At 41.2% G+C, this 16,415-nt stretch overlaps 1 protein-coding gene across 7 annotated transcripts in view; it reads left to right on the forward strand.

Annotated features, from left to right (window-relative positions):
* The window catches only part of STX8 (syntaxin 8), a 251,274-nt gene that overhangs the window by 37,206 nt on the left and 197,653 nt on the right, over positions 1-16,415 (forward strand). For all 7 annotated transcript variants that reach the window (XM_024127731.3, XM_028498179.2, XM_055089710.1 and 4 more), the window contains one exon: positions 8,257-8,381. In XM_024127731.3, the coding sequence (XP_023983499.1) occupies positions 8,257-8,381 (125 nt within the window). The remainder of the gene's footprint in view (positions 1-8,256; positions 8,382-16,415) is intronic.

Genomic DNA, 16,415 nt, shown 5'->3' on the forward strand with positions numbered 1-16,415 from the left:
CACGAACCCGCGTCCCGCGCATCGGCAGGCGGACTCTCAACCACTGCGCCACCAGGGAAGCCCGAAATGACTCATCTTTAATTGGATTTAAAACAACTTATCCACATAATACTCATTATAACAAGTCAGTCCACACTGAGGTATGGCGCAAAGTTAATACCCTCTCCCCCTTTCTTCCCTCCAGTGTCATTCTCCTGACGTAACCTGTGTTAACCTCCCCACATTTATCTGTGCTTGTACAAATATTTACAAGTGTAGTTACATGAATATGCATTTTCCTTTCCTAGTTTGTGAAAAAAAGAATTTTACATATTACTCTGTAATTTACTGTTTTTCGTTTAAATTTGGGCATTCCTCTAACAAAAATAGATTTAACAAAATTCTCTTCAATAGCTGCATTATTTCACAATAGAAATAGGCAGTCACTTTTCCAGCCACTCCCCATTTGATGAATATTGGGTGGTTTAGTTTTTTGCCGTTACAAACAATGATGCGGTAAATATCCATGAAGAATGTGGCTTCTACCTCTATAGGACAGATTCCCCTAAGTGGGGTTATTGGGACAAAAGGTATGGGTGTTCAAAATGTAACAGGTTCTGCCGTGTCTGTTTCTTAAAAGTTATAGTGCTTTGTTTCCTCTGACGGTATGTGGGAGAGCCCGTTTACCTACACCGTAGGTGTCGGCGGGTGTTACAGAACTGGTTGGGTTATGCCGATCTGATGGGTGAGAAACGGTATCTTGTTTAGAATGTAGTCTTTAACTACTGGTACAGTTGTGACTTTTGATGGGGAAAATAAAAAGATTTCCTACTTCTGCATGGTTACTTTTATTATGTTTTTTGGCTGCGTTGGGTCTTCATTTGCTGGGTGTGGGCTTTCTCTAGTTGCGGCGGGCGGGGGCTGCTTTCTCTAGTTGCGGCGGGTGGTGGCTTCTCTTGTTGCAGAGCACGGGCTCTAGGTGTGCGGGTTTCAGTAGTTGCCGCGCACAGGCTCAGTAGTTGTGCCTCGCGGGCTTAGTTGCTCCGCGGCATGTGGGATCTTCCCGGACCAGGGCTCGAACCGGTGTCCCCCCGCATCGGCGGGCAGATTCTTAACAACTGCGCCACCAGGGAAGTCCTCATGCATTACTTTTAAATGATAAAACTCACTTGGGAATTGAAAAAGGAATCAAATTCCAGGCAGTGAATAAGTAGGAAGAAGAAAGGAGTTACCTATACACACTGTATTGTAAGTTATGTTGATTTATTTTTTATAAAGCCTATATTAATACTTTGCAACTTGTGCTTATAAGTGAACATTGTAAAGAAACTGGAAAAAAAAAAAAAAGGATTTTCTTGTCTATTAAGAAAAGAGGGACTTCCCTGGTGGCACAGTGGTTAAGAATCCGCCTGCCAATGCGGGGGACACAGGTTTGAGCCCTAGTCCGGAAGATCCCACATGCCGCGGAGCAACTAAGCCCGTGCGCCACAACTGCTGAGCCTGCGCTCTAGAGCCCGCCAGCCACAACTACTGAAGCCTGTGCTCCACAACCAGAGAAGCCACCGCGATGAGAAGCCCGCGCACCACAACCAAGAGCCAGCCCCCGCTCGCCGCAACTAGAGAAAGCCCGTGCACAGCAATGAAGACCTAATGCAGCAAAAAATAAAAGTAAATTTTTTAAAAAAGCTTTGTTTCTTCCTCCCCCTCTTCTGTATTTGCCAAGCACTTTCATACAGATTATTTTATTTGACCGTCATAATAATCTTCAAGGTAAGCAGAGAAGGGATTACTTTTTTGGTTTACAGATGAGGAAACTGTCATCGTGCCCAGGGCGGGTTAATGGCAGAAGAAGACTTAGAACTCATCTCCTCGACCTTGGCTATGGGTTTTGTTTCTCGGGCCTCCCTTTCTCTGAAATTTAGTCCCTTGCAGGGACCCTCATCATCTGTTCCTTCTCGCTGGCTTTGAGTACTTTGCCCTCCTGTTCACTGCACTTTGTAGAATCCAGCCAAGGATTGCTAACTTTGCACACGTAATTCAGTGGATGGAGCAAAGGGTTTACAGTTAGAAAACCTGGGTGTGAATCTTAACTCCATTTCGTTTTCTGTAAAATGAAAATAATCATGACTCCTCAATGTTGTGAAGTTCGGGTGAGAGAAATATTTGTGAGGGTGTATATTTATGCTTTTGTGAAGGGGTCTATAGACATTCCAGAACACTTGGCTGTCACTGATCTTAGCAGAGGGGAATTCAGAGGTGGCACATCTTTCTATCCTGCTCAACACAATTGGAGAACAGTCCGTGATGGCTTATAAGTAAGTGCTAAATGATGTGGCCTGGGCCATAAATGGTCTAAGAGATTGGAAAAGAGAGAGATCCATGTGAGGTGGAGGAAGTTGAGAAGAACTGGATAGAACGAGACTTGAGGTCGCCCTTTGAGAGTGAGTAGGGTTTGTACCCCTTATGGTTTCCCTCATTCTTTAACCATACTCTTTCCAGACCTGTAATTTCCATACCCATCTGTGTATTGGTGCCTGGCTGGTTGCTTAAAAATCACCTGAGGGAGACTACAGATTTCTGGGCCTTGGCTCCAGACGGAGAGGATGCCATGGTTATTATGAATTTGAGTTTTTGGATATGAACTAGATTAATTGATAGGAAACAAGGTTATTGAGGTGGAAATGATGACTGTGTAGGCGGTGCTTGGCTTTTGTGTGCCTTGAGCATATACATTGTTTGTTCACACCCTTCAACAGTTTCAATGCCAAATTTGGATGTTTGTACATCAGCTGACAAATATAAAATTCTAGCATAGAATTGTTAACACCGTAGAGCACTGTAGTGTTTAATTCTGCTCCCTGCCAGCCAAAAATTTCATTTTACTGGACTTGCATTTTTGTCTGGAGAACAGTGTTAATTTGCACAATTAATTGAATATTTTAGTGCCTTGTATCTTTAAATGAGTGAGAATGGAAACAAATATAAAGGGGAAAACAGGTTGAGGCAAAGATGGAAATCACTGGGCACGCCTAATGCCTAAATGCAAATTGTCAGCCTCATTGGGTTCTCATTGAATTTATCATTTAAGTGTGTTTGGTCATGCAGAACAAAGTGAAAGAAGATGTAGAACATTTGTTACTGAAATGAGTGTCGAAAAGGCACAACAGGAACTCCCTTGTAATATGTAAGCATATTGTTGATTTTCACTCTTTTTCTAAATGTGTTTTCAAGACTCCAATGTGTAATAAAGTAAGGAGCTGCTTGTGATAGAATGGTAATTATTGGATTGCTTAACATTTATTTTGTACTTGAACTTTAACCGCTAACCAGCAGATGGCGCTCAGTCACCAGACATCTGGCAGAGCAGCTAATTTGTCTCTCACTTAGAATTCTTAGGTTTTTAAACACCAAGGTCGTAATATATAGCACAGAAAACTATAGTATCCTGTGAAACGATAATGGAAACTTAAAAAGTCTACATGTGTATAACTGAGTCACTGCTGTACGGCAGAGATTAGCACATTGTACATCGACTATACTTCAATTTTAAAAATAGACAAAACCTAAGAATTCTGTTTTGTTTTGTTTTTTAATCACCCGTTCCTGTCCTCCTCCGACTTTTCAGGTACCATGACAGTGACATTAAGGTAAAAGTAAAGAATTGTTCGCTTTGGTTTTATTTGCTTGATTTTAGATTGCCTGGATGACTCAAGAATAGCACACAGAGGTTTCTCAAATTCAGGTCAGAGGCCAAAATAATGACTTCTGGTGGCCTTTTCCCTCCCTGCATTTGTGTTCTTCTGTGAACTGTTTTGTTAAGTTTTAATGTTTAAGTTTTAACTGTTTGCTGGCGGTAGATCTTAAAGATGTTGTGAGGCTTGCCTTGGATGACAATATAAGTAAGAGATTTTCCTTGCTTGAGGTCTTACTGTTCTGGACTAATACTAATTAGTCTAAACAAATTGAATAATTATTCAATTAGTTAACAACAAAAAGAATTTGAGTACTTTGCAAAAGGCACAGTGTTAGGCATTTATTGTCCCTGGAGTACCAGCTCCCTGAGGTCAGGTACTTGTCTCTCTTGTTCTCTTCCAAGCCCTTAGATTCATGCTGGCACATAGAAGGGAGTCAGTAAGTGTGTGTAGGTAGGATGGTTGGATGAATAGGTGGATGGGTTACAAAAACAGAATTGGACAGAGTACTAGACTTAAAGAAGTTAGCTGTCTAGTAAGTATGGCTACAAGTAGCCACAAATCCATAGCTTATGATCTTGACAGCAGTTTTACTTTGGGGTTGTTACGGGAGTTATGTCGAAATTTGAGAAAATCCCGAAAGGAAATGAAACATTTCCCTAAGTTGTGTCAATTCTCCAAGTCACCCAGTTTGGAAATCTTTATCCTCTGTCTCCATTCTACTCACCAGCACTTGTGGAGCTTTCCTGTGAATTGCTGGGTGAATTGTGCCTTCCCTGCCATTCCATCTTTTCGTTTCCCTCCTCCAGACCCCCATCCCCTTCTGCCTAAATTGCACTAGGCTTCTGGTCTACCTCCCTGACTGCAGCCTCTCCTCAGTGTAAGCCAGCCTGGATATTGTTGCCAGATTTTGCCTTTAAAGAATGTATGTCAGAGGAAACTATTTCTGATTGAAATTTGAGCCTCTGTGCGTCTTTATATTCATGGAAAGAAGCTAGGTGAGAAAGCTTTGAGAAACGAATCACCCTTTCAGACCATAGTAGCATTTTCACACCTACAGGCAAGTCTAGTTACAAAGCTCTGTAGACTCGATTCAACTCACTGACACCCTGGAAATATCATCTCTAGTCCTGACTGCAGACCTCTCTGAATACTCGCTGTTTTTTCAGACAAAACATTTTATGGTCACTTTGACGTCTTTTGGAAATGCTAAGAGAAGCTGCTTTTTGGAATTCACTGCTTTTTCAGTTTTACATTCGGTTGATAAGAACACCCTCCCTGTCAACTCTAACAAGTTTCAACTACATTTGTCAGCAGAAAAACATGGATTAACTGCAACCCCCCCATGTTGTCATAATTTAATAATGTGTGTCACTTTCTTTTGGGGATAAAAATGAAATATTTTTACAGTGTCAGAAGGGGCTATGGAACTTTTTGGTAAAACCTTTTTAAGACAGATATCTAACCTGTTTAGTAATGTGGCATTTATTTGATAAGTTCCATTTATTAGATAAGTTCCATCTTGAAGATATGGGTAAAAATGATGGATTTATTTTTAGAAACACTTGAAGTCTACCCTAACCTCAGAAGCATCGTATTTAGCATTTCCTTTCTTTAACTGACTTTTCAAAGGAGAAACTCCTCCATCGTCCTTCCAAAAGTGGGCTTGAGCTGCAAGGTGTTTTAGTGACAGAATTTCCATTCAAGTTAAAATTCTCTCCATCTGCTTGAACAACGTCAGTCTTTGCTGCTGAACTCTTGAAGGCAGGTAGCAGTTAAGATTTCTTTTGCCTTTTTAAAAAAAAATCTCAAGATAAATGTTAAATACCCCTTTCATTTTGTCTCTCGCTTAAAAAGCTCAGTGGTTTTCTTGGTTCTGTTTCATAAACACGTACTGAATGCTTCTCCAGCATACTCAGAGGAACCGTCTTTCTGGTCCTAGGGATATAAACATGACTGTCATGTGGCCTCTTTCCTTCCAGAGCTCATAATTTAGGAAGGGAGACAGATGAGTAAATAACTAACTACAATCCTGCTTGATAAATGCCACGTTGGAGGTTTTGCACGAAGTGCCATGAGAGTACCAGGAGTGATTGATTTAAGGGAAGAGAGGGGGGTGGGGACGGGAATCGGGAAAGACTAAACAGCAGAAGTGACATTTGAGTTGAGCCTTAGGGGATGAATAGAATTTTGCCAGATGGACAAAGGGGTGGGGGTGGGGACCCTCCAGACTCATACAAAAACATGAGAGTGTGAAAGTTTGTGCCTTTGTCTGAGACGTGGTAAGAGTCTTAAGGCTAAGGAAGAGTGGGGTATGGAAGGGGGTGTCGGGAGATGACGTTGCAGAGATCACTGGGGCCATGTTGTAAAGCTTAAGTTTGACCTGTAGCTTCTAGGGAGTCGTAACAGTTTTAAAATAGGGGAGGTCTCTTCTAGAAAGATCGTTCTGGCAGCAGAGTGTAAGGTGATTTGAATCGGGGTGACTGGGAGCAAGGAGCCCGGTTGGAGGCTATGAGCATCTTCTACATGAGAGATGGCGAGGTTCTGAGCTGAGGCAGCACCAGTGGGGATGGAAATGGGGCATGGACTTGAGAACCAGCTCCAAGGGAGGTCTTGGGAATTGATGAGATGTGGCGGGGGTGGGGGGTGGGGGGGCTGGGGTTGGATGACTTGGGAGTCCAGTGACGCCGCTAGAGAGGATAGGAGAAGAAACAGCTTATGAGGTGAAAGCAGTGAATTTGATTTTGGGTGTGCTGAATTTGGAGTGCAGTTCCCAGCTGGAGAGTCCTAAAGGAAAATCCATAAATGTAGATAGAAGAGCCTGTAGGGGAGATGGTGTGGGTAGAGAAATGTGAAAGTCGGTGATTTTTCAATCGGGATGGTGGGGGAGGACCTGCCTCACCTGGATTGTGATATGTGGGGTTTCTTTTCAACTATTTGTATGCCATTCTTCCCCCACCGTCAGATTTCTGATAGTGCCCTGCCAGGGCGGGAGCCCCCAGGTAAGAATCCACCACCATGATGACTCAAGAGAATATGGCCTGTTTCATTCGCATTGGGGCATAAAAATGGTCTAAGCACTGCTAGCATCTGTGCTTACAGCCTGAAACCACAGATAAAATTGCCCAGGGTGAGACAGTATAGCAAGAAGAGAAGATCTAAATAGAATCCCTGAGGCACACTTCTATTTAAAGGGCAGATGGAAGAAGAGGTACCTGCAAGTTACAGAGAAGGACCTGCCCGTGGGAGAAGGGGTTTCCTGGATACTGGAAGAAGGTCAGCCGTGGCCAGTGAGGCCTGGAGGACGGGTGAAGTGAGAACCGGGGCAAGGTTTTGGCAGGAAGGAGGTTATGGTTGAGAAAAGTCTCAGCAGAGTGACGGGGTAGAAGTTGGATCACGGGGGCTGAAGCGTGAACCCCAAGGGTCAAGAAGTAGAGCTGGGGAGCACAGCCCATTCTTTTTTTTTTTTTTTTTTTTTTTTTTTTTAATAATATTTGGCTGCTTTGCGTCTTTGTTGCTGCGCGCGGGCTTTGTCTAGTTGCGGCGAGCGGGGGCTACTTTTCGTTGCGGCGCGCGGGCTTCTCATTGCGGTGGCTTCTCTTGCTGTGGAGCACGGGCTCTAGGTGCACCGGCTTCAGTAGTTGTGGCGCATGGGCTTAGGTGCTCTGCAGCATGAGGGATCTTCCCGGACCACGGCTCGAACCCGTGTCCCCTGCATTGGCAGGTGGATTCTTAACCACGGCGCCACCAGGGAAGTCCCCCATTACCGTCATTTTATAAAGGATCCTATGAGTCACACTATAAAGTGAGTGGCTGTTCCCATCTGGGTAGAAATGGTCAGATATGGTTTCATCCACAGGATGGTCCTCACAGTTTGGACAGAATGTGGGCAGGTGGAGGCAGGAGAGGAGATACCTGGGGTGAGAAGGATCCTGCAAACATGGGACTGAGGCCAGAAATGTGTGTTCTGTGTTCCTTGGCCAGCAAGGAGCCCAATATGTCTGGTGCAGAAGGAGCGTATGGGTTATGAGAGGGAGTCAAGATTCAGAATTTGTGTTATAAATGCTATGCTCTATTCATAGAATTGGTTTTGAAACCCTGCATGTGTTTCTATCTGAGCAGCCAAATACCCTCTAACAAGAAAGTCACTGGTCATTTTTAATGCTATAACCTGTAGTGGCAACATTATATCTTCTTGAGAAATAGTATTTGTGCCTTTGGTGCCACCTGTGAGACTTTGTCCTGATAGAAAGGCCGCTTCCATTTGGCCTTGTGTTTTGAAATTTAAGACCTTCAATTATGATTATTGACTCAGATGTCTCATGGAGGGTTAGTACAACTATTATGCGTTGCCACGGTCTCCTTTACAGGCTGTGATTCTCCTGGGGGCCAGGCTTGGGCCTTATTCATCTGCGTATCTCTTCCAGCACTGAGCACAGTTGCTGGCATAAACTAAGCATGCAATAAATTGCAGTCGAATTGAATTTTCAAAGCGGGCGAGGCTAGCCCCCTCTGCACTCATGGGAGTGATTTGCAGCAGAGCTGTATTTCTCGAGTTATGTAACGCCTTTAATCTTGTTCTCAGGTCCAGCCTGATGACTGGAGGGGCCAAGCGAGGAGTACCCAACCCTTGGCTCTTCGAGGAGCCGGAGGAGACCAGAGGCTTGGGTTTTGATGAAATCCGGGAACAGCAGCAGAAAATTATCCAAGGTACTAAATACCCCAAGAGCGTGGGCTCAGAAACATTGTCAGATTTTTTTACCATAGCCTTGGATATTCCTTATACCCACTGAAAATCGGAGGTAAAACTGTGGGTCTTTGAGAGCTCTTGGCGCTTTTGTGCCTCAGGATACCTGAAGATTAGACGAACGCTGTTGTCCATCCAAGTAGCTCATGGAAGTAGGGATTCTCTCCTGGGAGAGGGACAGAGCAGTTCTGAGTCTGATCAGTCCAGGTGACTCTGAGGCATGTGCCCCCTCCCTGTTCTCCACGATTGGGGATCATTCTCCAAAGAAAAGACTCCATTTTTTTCATATATAAGTCGATTTGTTTTATTTTTTACTTTTTATTGTTTTTTTAATTGGAGTATAGTTGCTTTACAATGTTGTTAGTTTCTGCCGTACAAAGAAGTGATTTTGGCTTTTACCTTCAAGTTCATCTTGCCCAGTGGCTTTTAGAACTGCTAATTTCTTTTTTAATTTCAGAAGTAATGCATATTTGTTACACAAGGTTCAAACAATATAGGGATACATAAAATGAAACGCTGTATCTATATTGTTTCTCCGACCTCAAACTGTAAACAGATTAACAATATATTTCCTTAGGCTTTTTTCTCTACATACATGCACACATACTGTATAGTCAGTATAAGCACACATATTTTACATAAATGAGATCATGATATAATTCCACAGCTTTTTTTATTTTTTATTTTATTTTTATTTTTATTTTTTTTGTGCTACGTGGGCCTTTCACTGTTGTGGCCTCTCCCATTGCGGAGCACAGGCTCCGGACGCGTAGGCTCAGCGGCCATGGCCCACGGGCCCAGCCGCTCTGCGGCATGTGGGATCTTCCCGGATCGGGGCACGAACCCGTGTCCCCTGCATCGGCAGGCGGACTCTCAACCACTGCGCCACCAGGGAAGCCCCCACAGCTTTTTTTAAAATTTAATATGTGTGATAGACATTTTCTCATGTCAGTGTTTCAGATGTTCTCCTTTAAAAACAGCTTTATAGAGCTGTGGTTGACGTCGTAAATAGCATATATGTAAAGTGTACGCTTTAGGAAGCTTTGATACGTGTATACACCTGTGAAACCATCAGTACAATCCAAATAATAAACGTAATCATTACTCCCGACAGTTTTCCTCATGTCTCTTTGTAAATCTTACTGTTGTCCCTCCCACATCCCCAGATAGCTGCTGATCTGCTTTCTATTGCTATAAATTTGTTTTTTATTTTTCTGTATAAATGGAATCATACGGTATGTGCTCTTTTGTTGGGGCGGGTGGGGTCTGGCCTCTATCTCAGTGTAACTATTTTAAGGTTCATCCACGTTGTTCCATGCATTAGTATTTCATTCTCTTACATTACAGAATAGTATTCCCTTGCATAAATTGACCACAATCTGCATATCCATTCACCTGTTGATGCGTATTTTGTATTATACAAATAAAACTGCCATGAACATTCATGTGCAAGTCTTTGTATGGACATACATTTTCATTTTTCTTAGGTAAATACTGGTGGAATGACTGAGGCGTATGTTTAACTTTTTTTTTTGAACATTATCGGAATATAAGTGCTTTACAATGGTATGTTAGTTTCTGCTTTATAACAAAGTGAATCAGCTATACATATACATATATCCCCATTATGTTTAACTTTTAAAGAAACTGCCAGACTCATTTCACAAGTGGTTGTACAATTTTACATCGCCACCAGAAGAATTTGTGTCCCAATTGCTTCAGATCCTCACCAAAGAATGTTATAGAAAGTCTTTTTAATTTGAGACATTCAAGTAGGTGTGTAGTTGCATTTCCTCGTGGTTTTAATGTGTATTTCCCCAATGACTGAATCTTTGCATGTGCTTATTTGTCATCAGCGTGTCATCTTCAATGAAGTATGTGTTCAAATTGTTTACCTATTTTTAATTGGGTTGTTCGTCTTTTATTATTGAGTTTTAAGAATTTTAAACATATCCTTTTATATGTTTGTCAGATATTTGTTTTAGAAATATTTTCTCGCCATCTGTGGCTTATATTTTTGGTTTTCTTAACAATGTCCTTTAAAGAGCAGAGGTTCTTAATTTTAATGAAGTCCAATTAGAAATCTTTGACTACCTAAAGCCACAAAGATTTACTGCCTTTTTTTTTCTAGGAATTTTATAGTTTTAGGTTTTACAATAGGTTTTTTTTTTTTTTTTTTTTTACAAAGTAGGTTTTACAAAACCTACTTTGAATTTTTTTAATATAGCAAGATGAAATGCATTTCTTTTTTTCATTTGCATATCTATTTGTTGCAGCACCGTTCGAAAGAAAAGAGTATCCTTTCTCTACTGAATTACTTTACTGTTGTCGGAAATCAATTGACCATATATGGTGTGGGCCTATTTCTGGACTTTCCGTTCTGTTCCACTTGTCCATTTGTTTATCTTTATGTCATTGCCACACTGTCTCCATTATTGTACCTTTGCCACAAGTCTTTAAGTCAGGTAGTGTAAGTCCTCCAACTTTGTTCTTTTTCAAAATGTGACTGGCTATTGTAGATCTTTTGACTGGCTATTGTAGATTTCAGAATCTGCTTTCAATTTCTACAAAAAAGCCTCGTGGGCTTTTGATTGGGATTACATTGCATCTTTAATTTGGGGAGAATTGACATCTTAACAGTATTGAGTCTTCTGATCCATGAATATGGTATATCTCTCCATTTATTTAGTTCTTTAATTTTTCTCAGCAGTGCTTTGTAGTTTTCACTGTATGTCTTAGACATCTTTTATCAGATTTATCCCTAAGTAGTTCATATTTTTTTCTCTTATTGGCATTTATAAATTTCTACTTCTGATTGTGGCTAGTATATAAAAATACAATTGATTTTATTATACTGACCTTGGATCATGCAGCCTTGCTAATAAACTCACTAATTTATTAATAGCTTTGGGGTAGAATCTATAGGATTTTCTATACAAATGGTCAATGCCATCTGTGGATAAAGACAGTTTTACTTTTTTAAAAAGACTTTGTTTTTAAGAGCAGTTTTAAGTACACAGCAAAACTTAGAGGAAGGTACAGAGAGTTCCCATATAACCCCTTTCCTCACACATGCATAGTCTTCCTCCATTATCAACCACCAGAATGGTATATTTGTTATGATTAACTAACCTACATTGATATCCTAATCACCCTAACTCCATAGTTTATCTTAGGGTTCACTGTTGGTGTTGTGCATTCTATGGTTTCAACAAGTATAAAATGACATATCCTTCATTGCAATATCATACAGAGTATTTCCACTTCCCTAAAAATCTTCTGTGCCCTGCCTGTTTTTCTCCCTCCTCCCTCAACCCTTGGCAACCTCTGATCTTTTTACCATCTCCATTGTTTTGCCTTTTCCAGAATATCAGTAGTTGGAATAATATAGTATGTAGACTTCAGATTGGCTTCTTTCACTTAGTAGTATGTGTTTAAGTTTCCTCCATGCCTTTTCAAGGCTTGATAGCTAACTTCTTTTTAGCACTGAATAATATTCCACTCTCCACTTGTACCAAGTTTGTTTATCCATTCACCTTCTGAAAGCCATCTTGATTGTTTCCATATTTGGGCAGTTATGAAAAAGCTGCTATAAACATCTGTGTGCAGGTTCTTGTGTACATGTAATTTACCAACTCTTTGGATAAATACCAAGGAGTGCAATTGCTAGATCACATGGTAAGAATGTTTAGTTTTGTAAGAAACCACCAAATTGTCTTTGAAAGTGACTGTACCACTTTGCATCCCCACCAGTGATGAATTGAGAGTTCCTATTGCTCTGCATCCTTGACAGCATTTGATGTTGTCAGTTTCCAGGGTTTGGTCATTCTAATATATGTGTAGTGGTATCTCTTGCTTTAATTTGCATTTCCCTCGTGACTTATGATGTGGAGCATCTTTTCATATGCTTATTTGCCATCTGTATGTTGTCTTTGGTGAGGTATCTGTTAAGACCTTTGGTCCATTAAGAGTTCTTTGTATATTTTAGGTAACAGTCCTTTATTAGATGTTTCTTGCAAATATTTTCTCCCAGTCTATGACTTGTCTTACTTCCTTGATAGTATCTTTCAGAGAGCAGAAGATTTTAATAATGGAGTCCAGCTTATCAATTATTTCTTCCATGGATTGTACCTTTGGTTTTGTATCTAAAAGTCATTGCCAGACTTCTCGTTTCCTGTTCTGCCTGTAAGGACCTTGGAAGTCACCACTCCATCCTAACAATCAGTAATAAGCTGAACAAGGCTTCCCTGGTGGCACAGTGGTTGAGAATCTGCCTGTTAGTGCAGGGGACACGGGTTCGAGCCCCGGTCTGGGAGGATCCCACATGCCACGGAGCAACTGGGCCCATGAGCCACAGCTGCTGAGCCTGTGCGTCTGGAGCCTGTGCTCCACAATGAGAGAGGCCGCGATAGTGAGAGGGCCCATGCACCGCAATGAAGAGTGGCCCCCGCTTGCTGCGGCTGGAGAAAGCCCTTGCACAGAAACGAAGACCCAACACAGCAAAAATAAATAAATAAACTCTTACCCCCAACATCTTCTTTTAAAAAAAAAAAAAAAAAAAAGCTGAACAGACTGAAAAAGTCACCAACTCTTCTTGGATCTGTTAAGAGAGGAGGACACAGGGCAAATCACTTCCTGCAAGATTGGAGAGACGGGAGAATACAGGGAGTCACAGCTTACTGGAGCAGAGACTTCTGAGCAGAAACCAGTATGGGAACCAGCTGGGTAGGAAAATCTGCACTGTAATTGATGAGTTGCTGGAGGCTCAGTGTGGACAAATCTGAGAATTAAAAACTCCAGGGGACCCAGTCATAGTGGGGTCCTCACAATTGTGTGAGATTCACCTCTAGGAGCTCTACCAGGTTCTCACAGTAAATACCAGCGAAAAATCCCCTCCTGTTTCTGGCAGAGAGGGGAAAAGGAACCATTTTGGAATATGCCAGAGCACTCTGTTCTTAACAAGGTTTCATCCTCAGAAACTACTTAACCAGCACCTAACTTGCTAAATTATATCAGTCTGACTGACCCTGGGGGAAAGGAAATGCCTAACTCTAGCCCACTAGCCATCCTGAGTGGCAAGGGGAGGAAAAAACTTTGAAACCCTTGTGATGGTCACAGCCCAGAGACAAAGACTCACTAAAGACTGGGACCTAATGATAGGACTGTAGAACACTCCCTTAATGCCCACACTTTACCACCACCTTTTTCTAAAGGTCTTTTTATAGCAGTTCATTTTACCACATACATCCTATCTAATAAGAAAAAATTACAAGGTGCAGAAAAACATAATTTGAGGAGACAGAGCAAGCATCAGATCCAGACATGCCAGGGATGTTGGAATTATCAGACCAGGAATTTACAGCAATGATTAACATGCTCAGTATTCTAATAGATAAAGTAGATAGCATTGAAGAACAGATGGGCAATGGAAGCAGAGAAGGAGCCAAAAAGAAATGCTAGAGGTCAGAAACACTAACAGAAATGAAGAATGCCTTTGATGGCCTTATTAGTAGACTAGACATGGCTGAGGAAAGAATCTCTGAGCTTGAGGCTATCTCAGTAGAAACCTCAAAAAGTGAAAAGCAATGAGAACAAAGATTGATATAAAACAGAACAAACTATCCAAGGACATTGGGACAACTGCAAAAGGTGTAGCAGACGTGTAATGGTAATACCAGAAGGAAAAAGAGAGAGAAAACAAAATATTTGAAACAATGGCTGAGAATTTCCCCCAGGTTAATGGCAGACACCAAACCACAGCGTTAGGAAGCTTAGAGAACACCAAGCAGGATAAATACCAAAAAAATTACACCTAGGCATATCATTTTCAAAGTACAGAAAATCACAAAGATAAAATCCAAAAGAATCTAGAAGTAAAAACAAAACCAAAAAACCCCTCACTTCTAGAAGAACAAATGTAAAGATGACATCTGACTTCTCAGAAACCATGCAAGCAAGAAGAAATTGGAGTGCAATCTTTAGAGTTGCCAAAAAACCCTCCAAAACAATCTCACCAATCTAGAATTCTGTACCTTGTGAAATTATCCCTCAAAACTGAAGGAGAAATACTTTCTTGGACAAATGAAAATTGAGGAAATTTGCCAGTAGACCTGCCTTGCAAAAATGGTTTAAAGGTTATTTAGAGAGAAGGAAAATAATAATATAGATTAGAAACTTTCTACATAAAAGAGCATGAAGAAGGAATGAAGTGATAAGAAAAGTCATAGCCATACTCAGGGTCATCTAGGTTCTCTCCTATGTGATCTTCTAGTAATTTTATAGCTTTGTTTTACATTTAGATTTATGATTATTTTGAATTTTTGTCAAGAATGTAGGGTCTAGGTTTATTTTTTCTCATGTGAATGTCTGGTTGTTCCAGCAACATTTGTTGAAAGACCGTCTTTACTTCATTGTATTTTCTTTGCTGTTTTATCAAAGATTGTTGACTGTATTTATAAGGGTCTGTTTCTCAGCTCTCTGTTCTGTTCCATTGACCAGTACCACACTTGTTTTGATTACTATAGCTTTATAGTAAATCTTGAAGTCAAGTAGTGTCTTCTAAATTTGTTTTTCTCCTTCAATATTGTGTAAGCTCTTCTGGGTCTTTTGCCTGTCCATATAAATTTTAGGATCAGTTTGTTGATATCCACAAAATAACTTGCTGGGATTTTGATTGAAATTATGTTGAGTCTATAGATCAAGTTGGGAAGAACTGATACCTTGACAATATTGAGTCTTTCTATCCATGAATATGGACTATTTCTCCATTTATCTAGTTCTTTGCTTCCATTCATCAGTTTTGTAGTTTTTTCATTTAGATCTTGTACATACTTTGTTTGATTTATACCTAAGTGTTTCACCTTTGGGGTTGCTAATGTAAGTTGTATTGTGTTTTTAATTTCAGATTCCACCCATTCATTGCTGGTATATAGGGAAGAGATTGACTTTTGTATATTAACCTCGTATCCTGCAACCTTGCTGTGATGGCTTTTTTTCTCCAGTTCCTGGAGCTATTTTGTCAGTTCTTTTGGATTTTTTACTTAGGTGATCATAAAACCTGCAAATGAAGTTTTCTTTCTTTTTTTTTCCCCCCAATCTGTATGCCTTTTCTTTTCTTTTCGGATTGCATTAGCTAGAACTTCTAGTATAAGGTTGGAAAGAAGTGGCAAGAAGGAACATCCTTGTCTTTTACCTGACCTTAGCAGGAAAGCTTTGAGTTTCACATCATTAACTATGTTGTTAGCTGTGGGTGTTTTGTTTTGTTTTTGGCTGCATTGGGTCTTTGTTGCTGTGCTCGGGCTTTCTCTAGTTGTGGCGAGTGGGGGCTACTCTTCGTTGTGGTACGCAGCCTTCTCATTGCGGTGGCTCCTCTTGTTGCGGAGCATGGGCTCTAGGCATGTGGGCTTCAGTAGTTGTGGCACGAGGGCTCAGAAGTCATGGCTCACAGGCTCTAGAGTGCGGGTTCAGTAGTTGTGTTGCATGGGCTTAGTTGCTCCATGGCATGTGAGATCTTCCCTGACCAGGCCTCGAACCCATGTCCCCTGCATTGGTAGGCAGATTCTTAACCACTGTGCCACCAGCTGGTTTTGTAGGTATGAAGTTGAGGAGCTTCCTTTCTATTCCTAGTTTACTGAGAGTTTTTATTAGTAACAGACATTGGATTTTGTCTGATATGTTTTCTGCATCTGGTGATATGATCATGTGATTTTTCTTGTTTATCCTGAAATCCTACGTGTTGGTCGGTGGTTTCACCCATTAGCTGTTTGTAAACAATGCATCTGTATCCTAAAAAGCACCACATGTCATAGCTGATGGTTGATGGGGAAACTCCTTCGATGTGGTACAGGTTTTTTTTTTTTTTTTTTTTTTTTTTGTGGTATGCGGGCCTTCCTCTGTTGTGGCCTCTCCCCTTGCGGAGCACAGGCTCCGGACGCGCAGGCTCAGCGGCCACGGCTCATGGGCCCAGCCGCTCCGCAGCATGTGGGATCTTCCCATAC

This window comes from Physeter macrocephalus, chromosome 14 (assembly GCF_002837175.3).
Source record: "Physeter macrocephalus isolate SW-GA chromosome 14, ASM283717v5, whole genome shotgun sequence".
NCBI lineage: Eukaryota > Metazoa > Chordata > Mammalia > Artiodactyla > Physeteridae > Physeter > Physeter macrocephalus.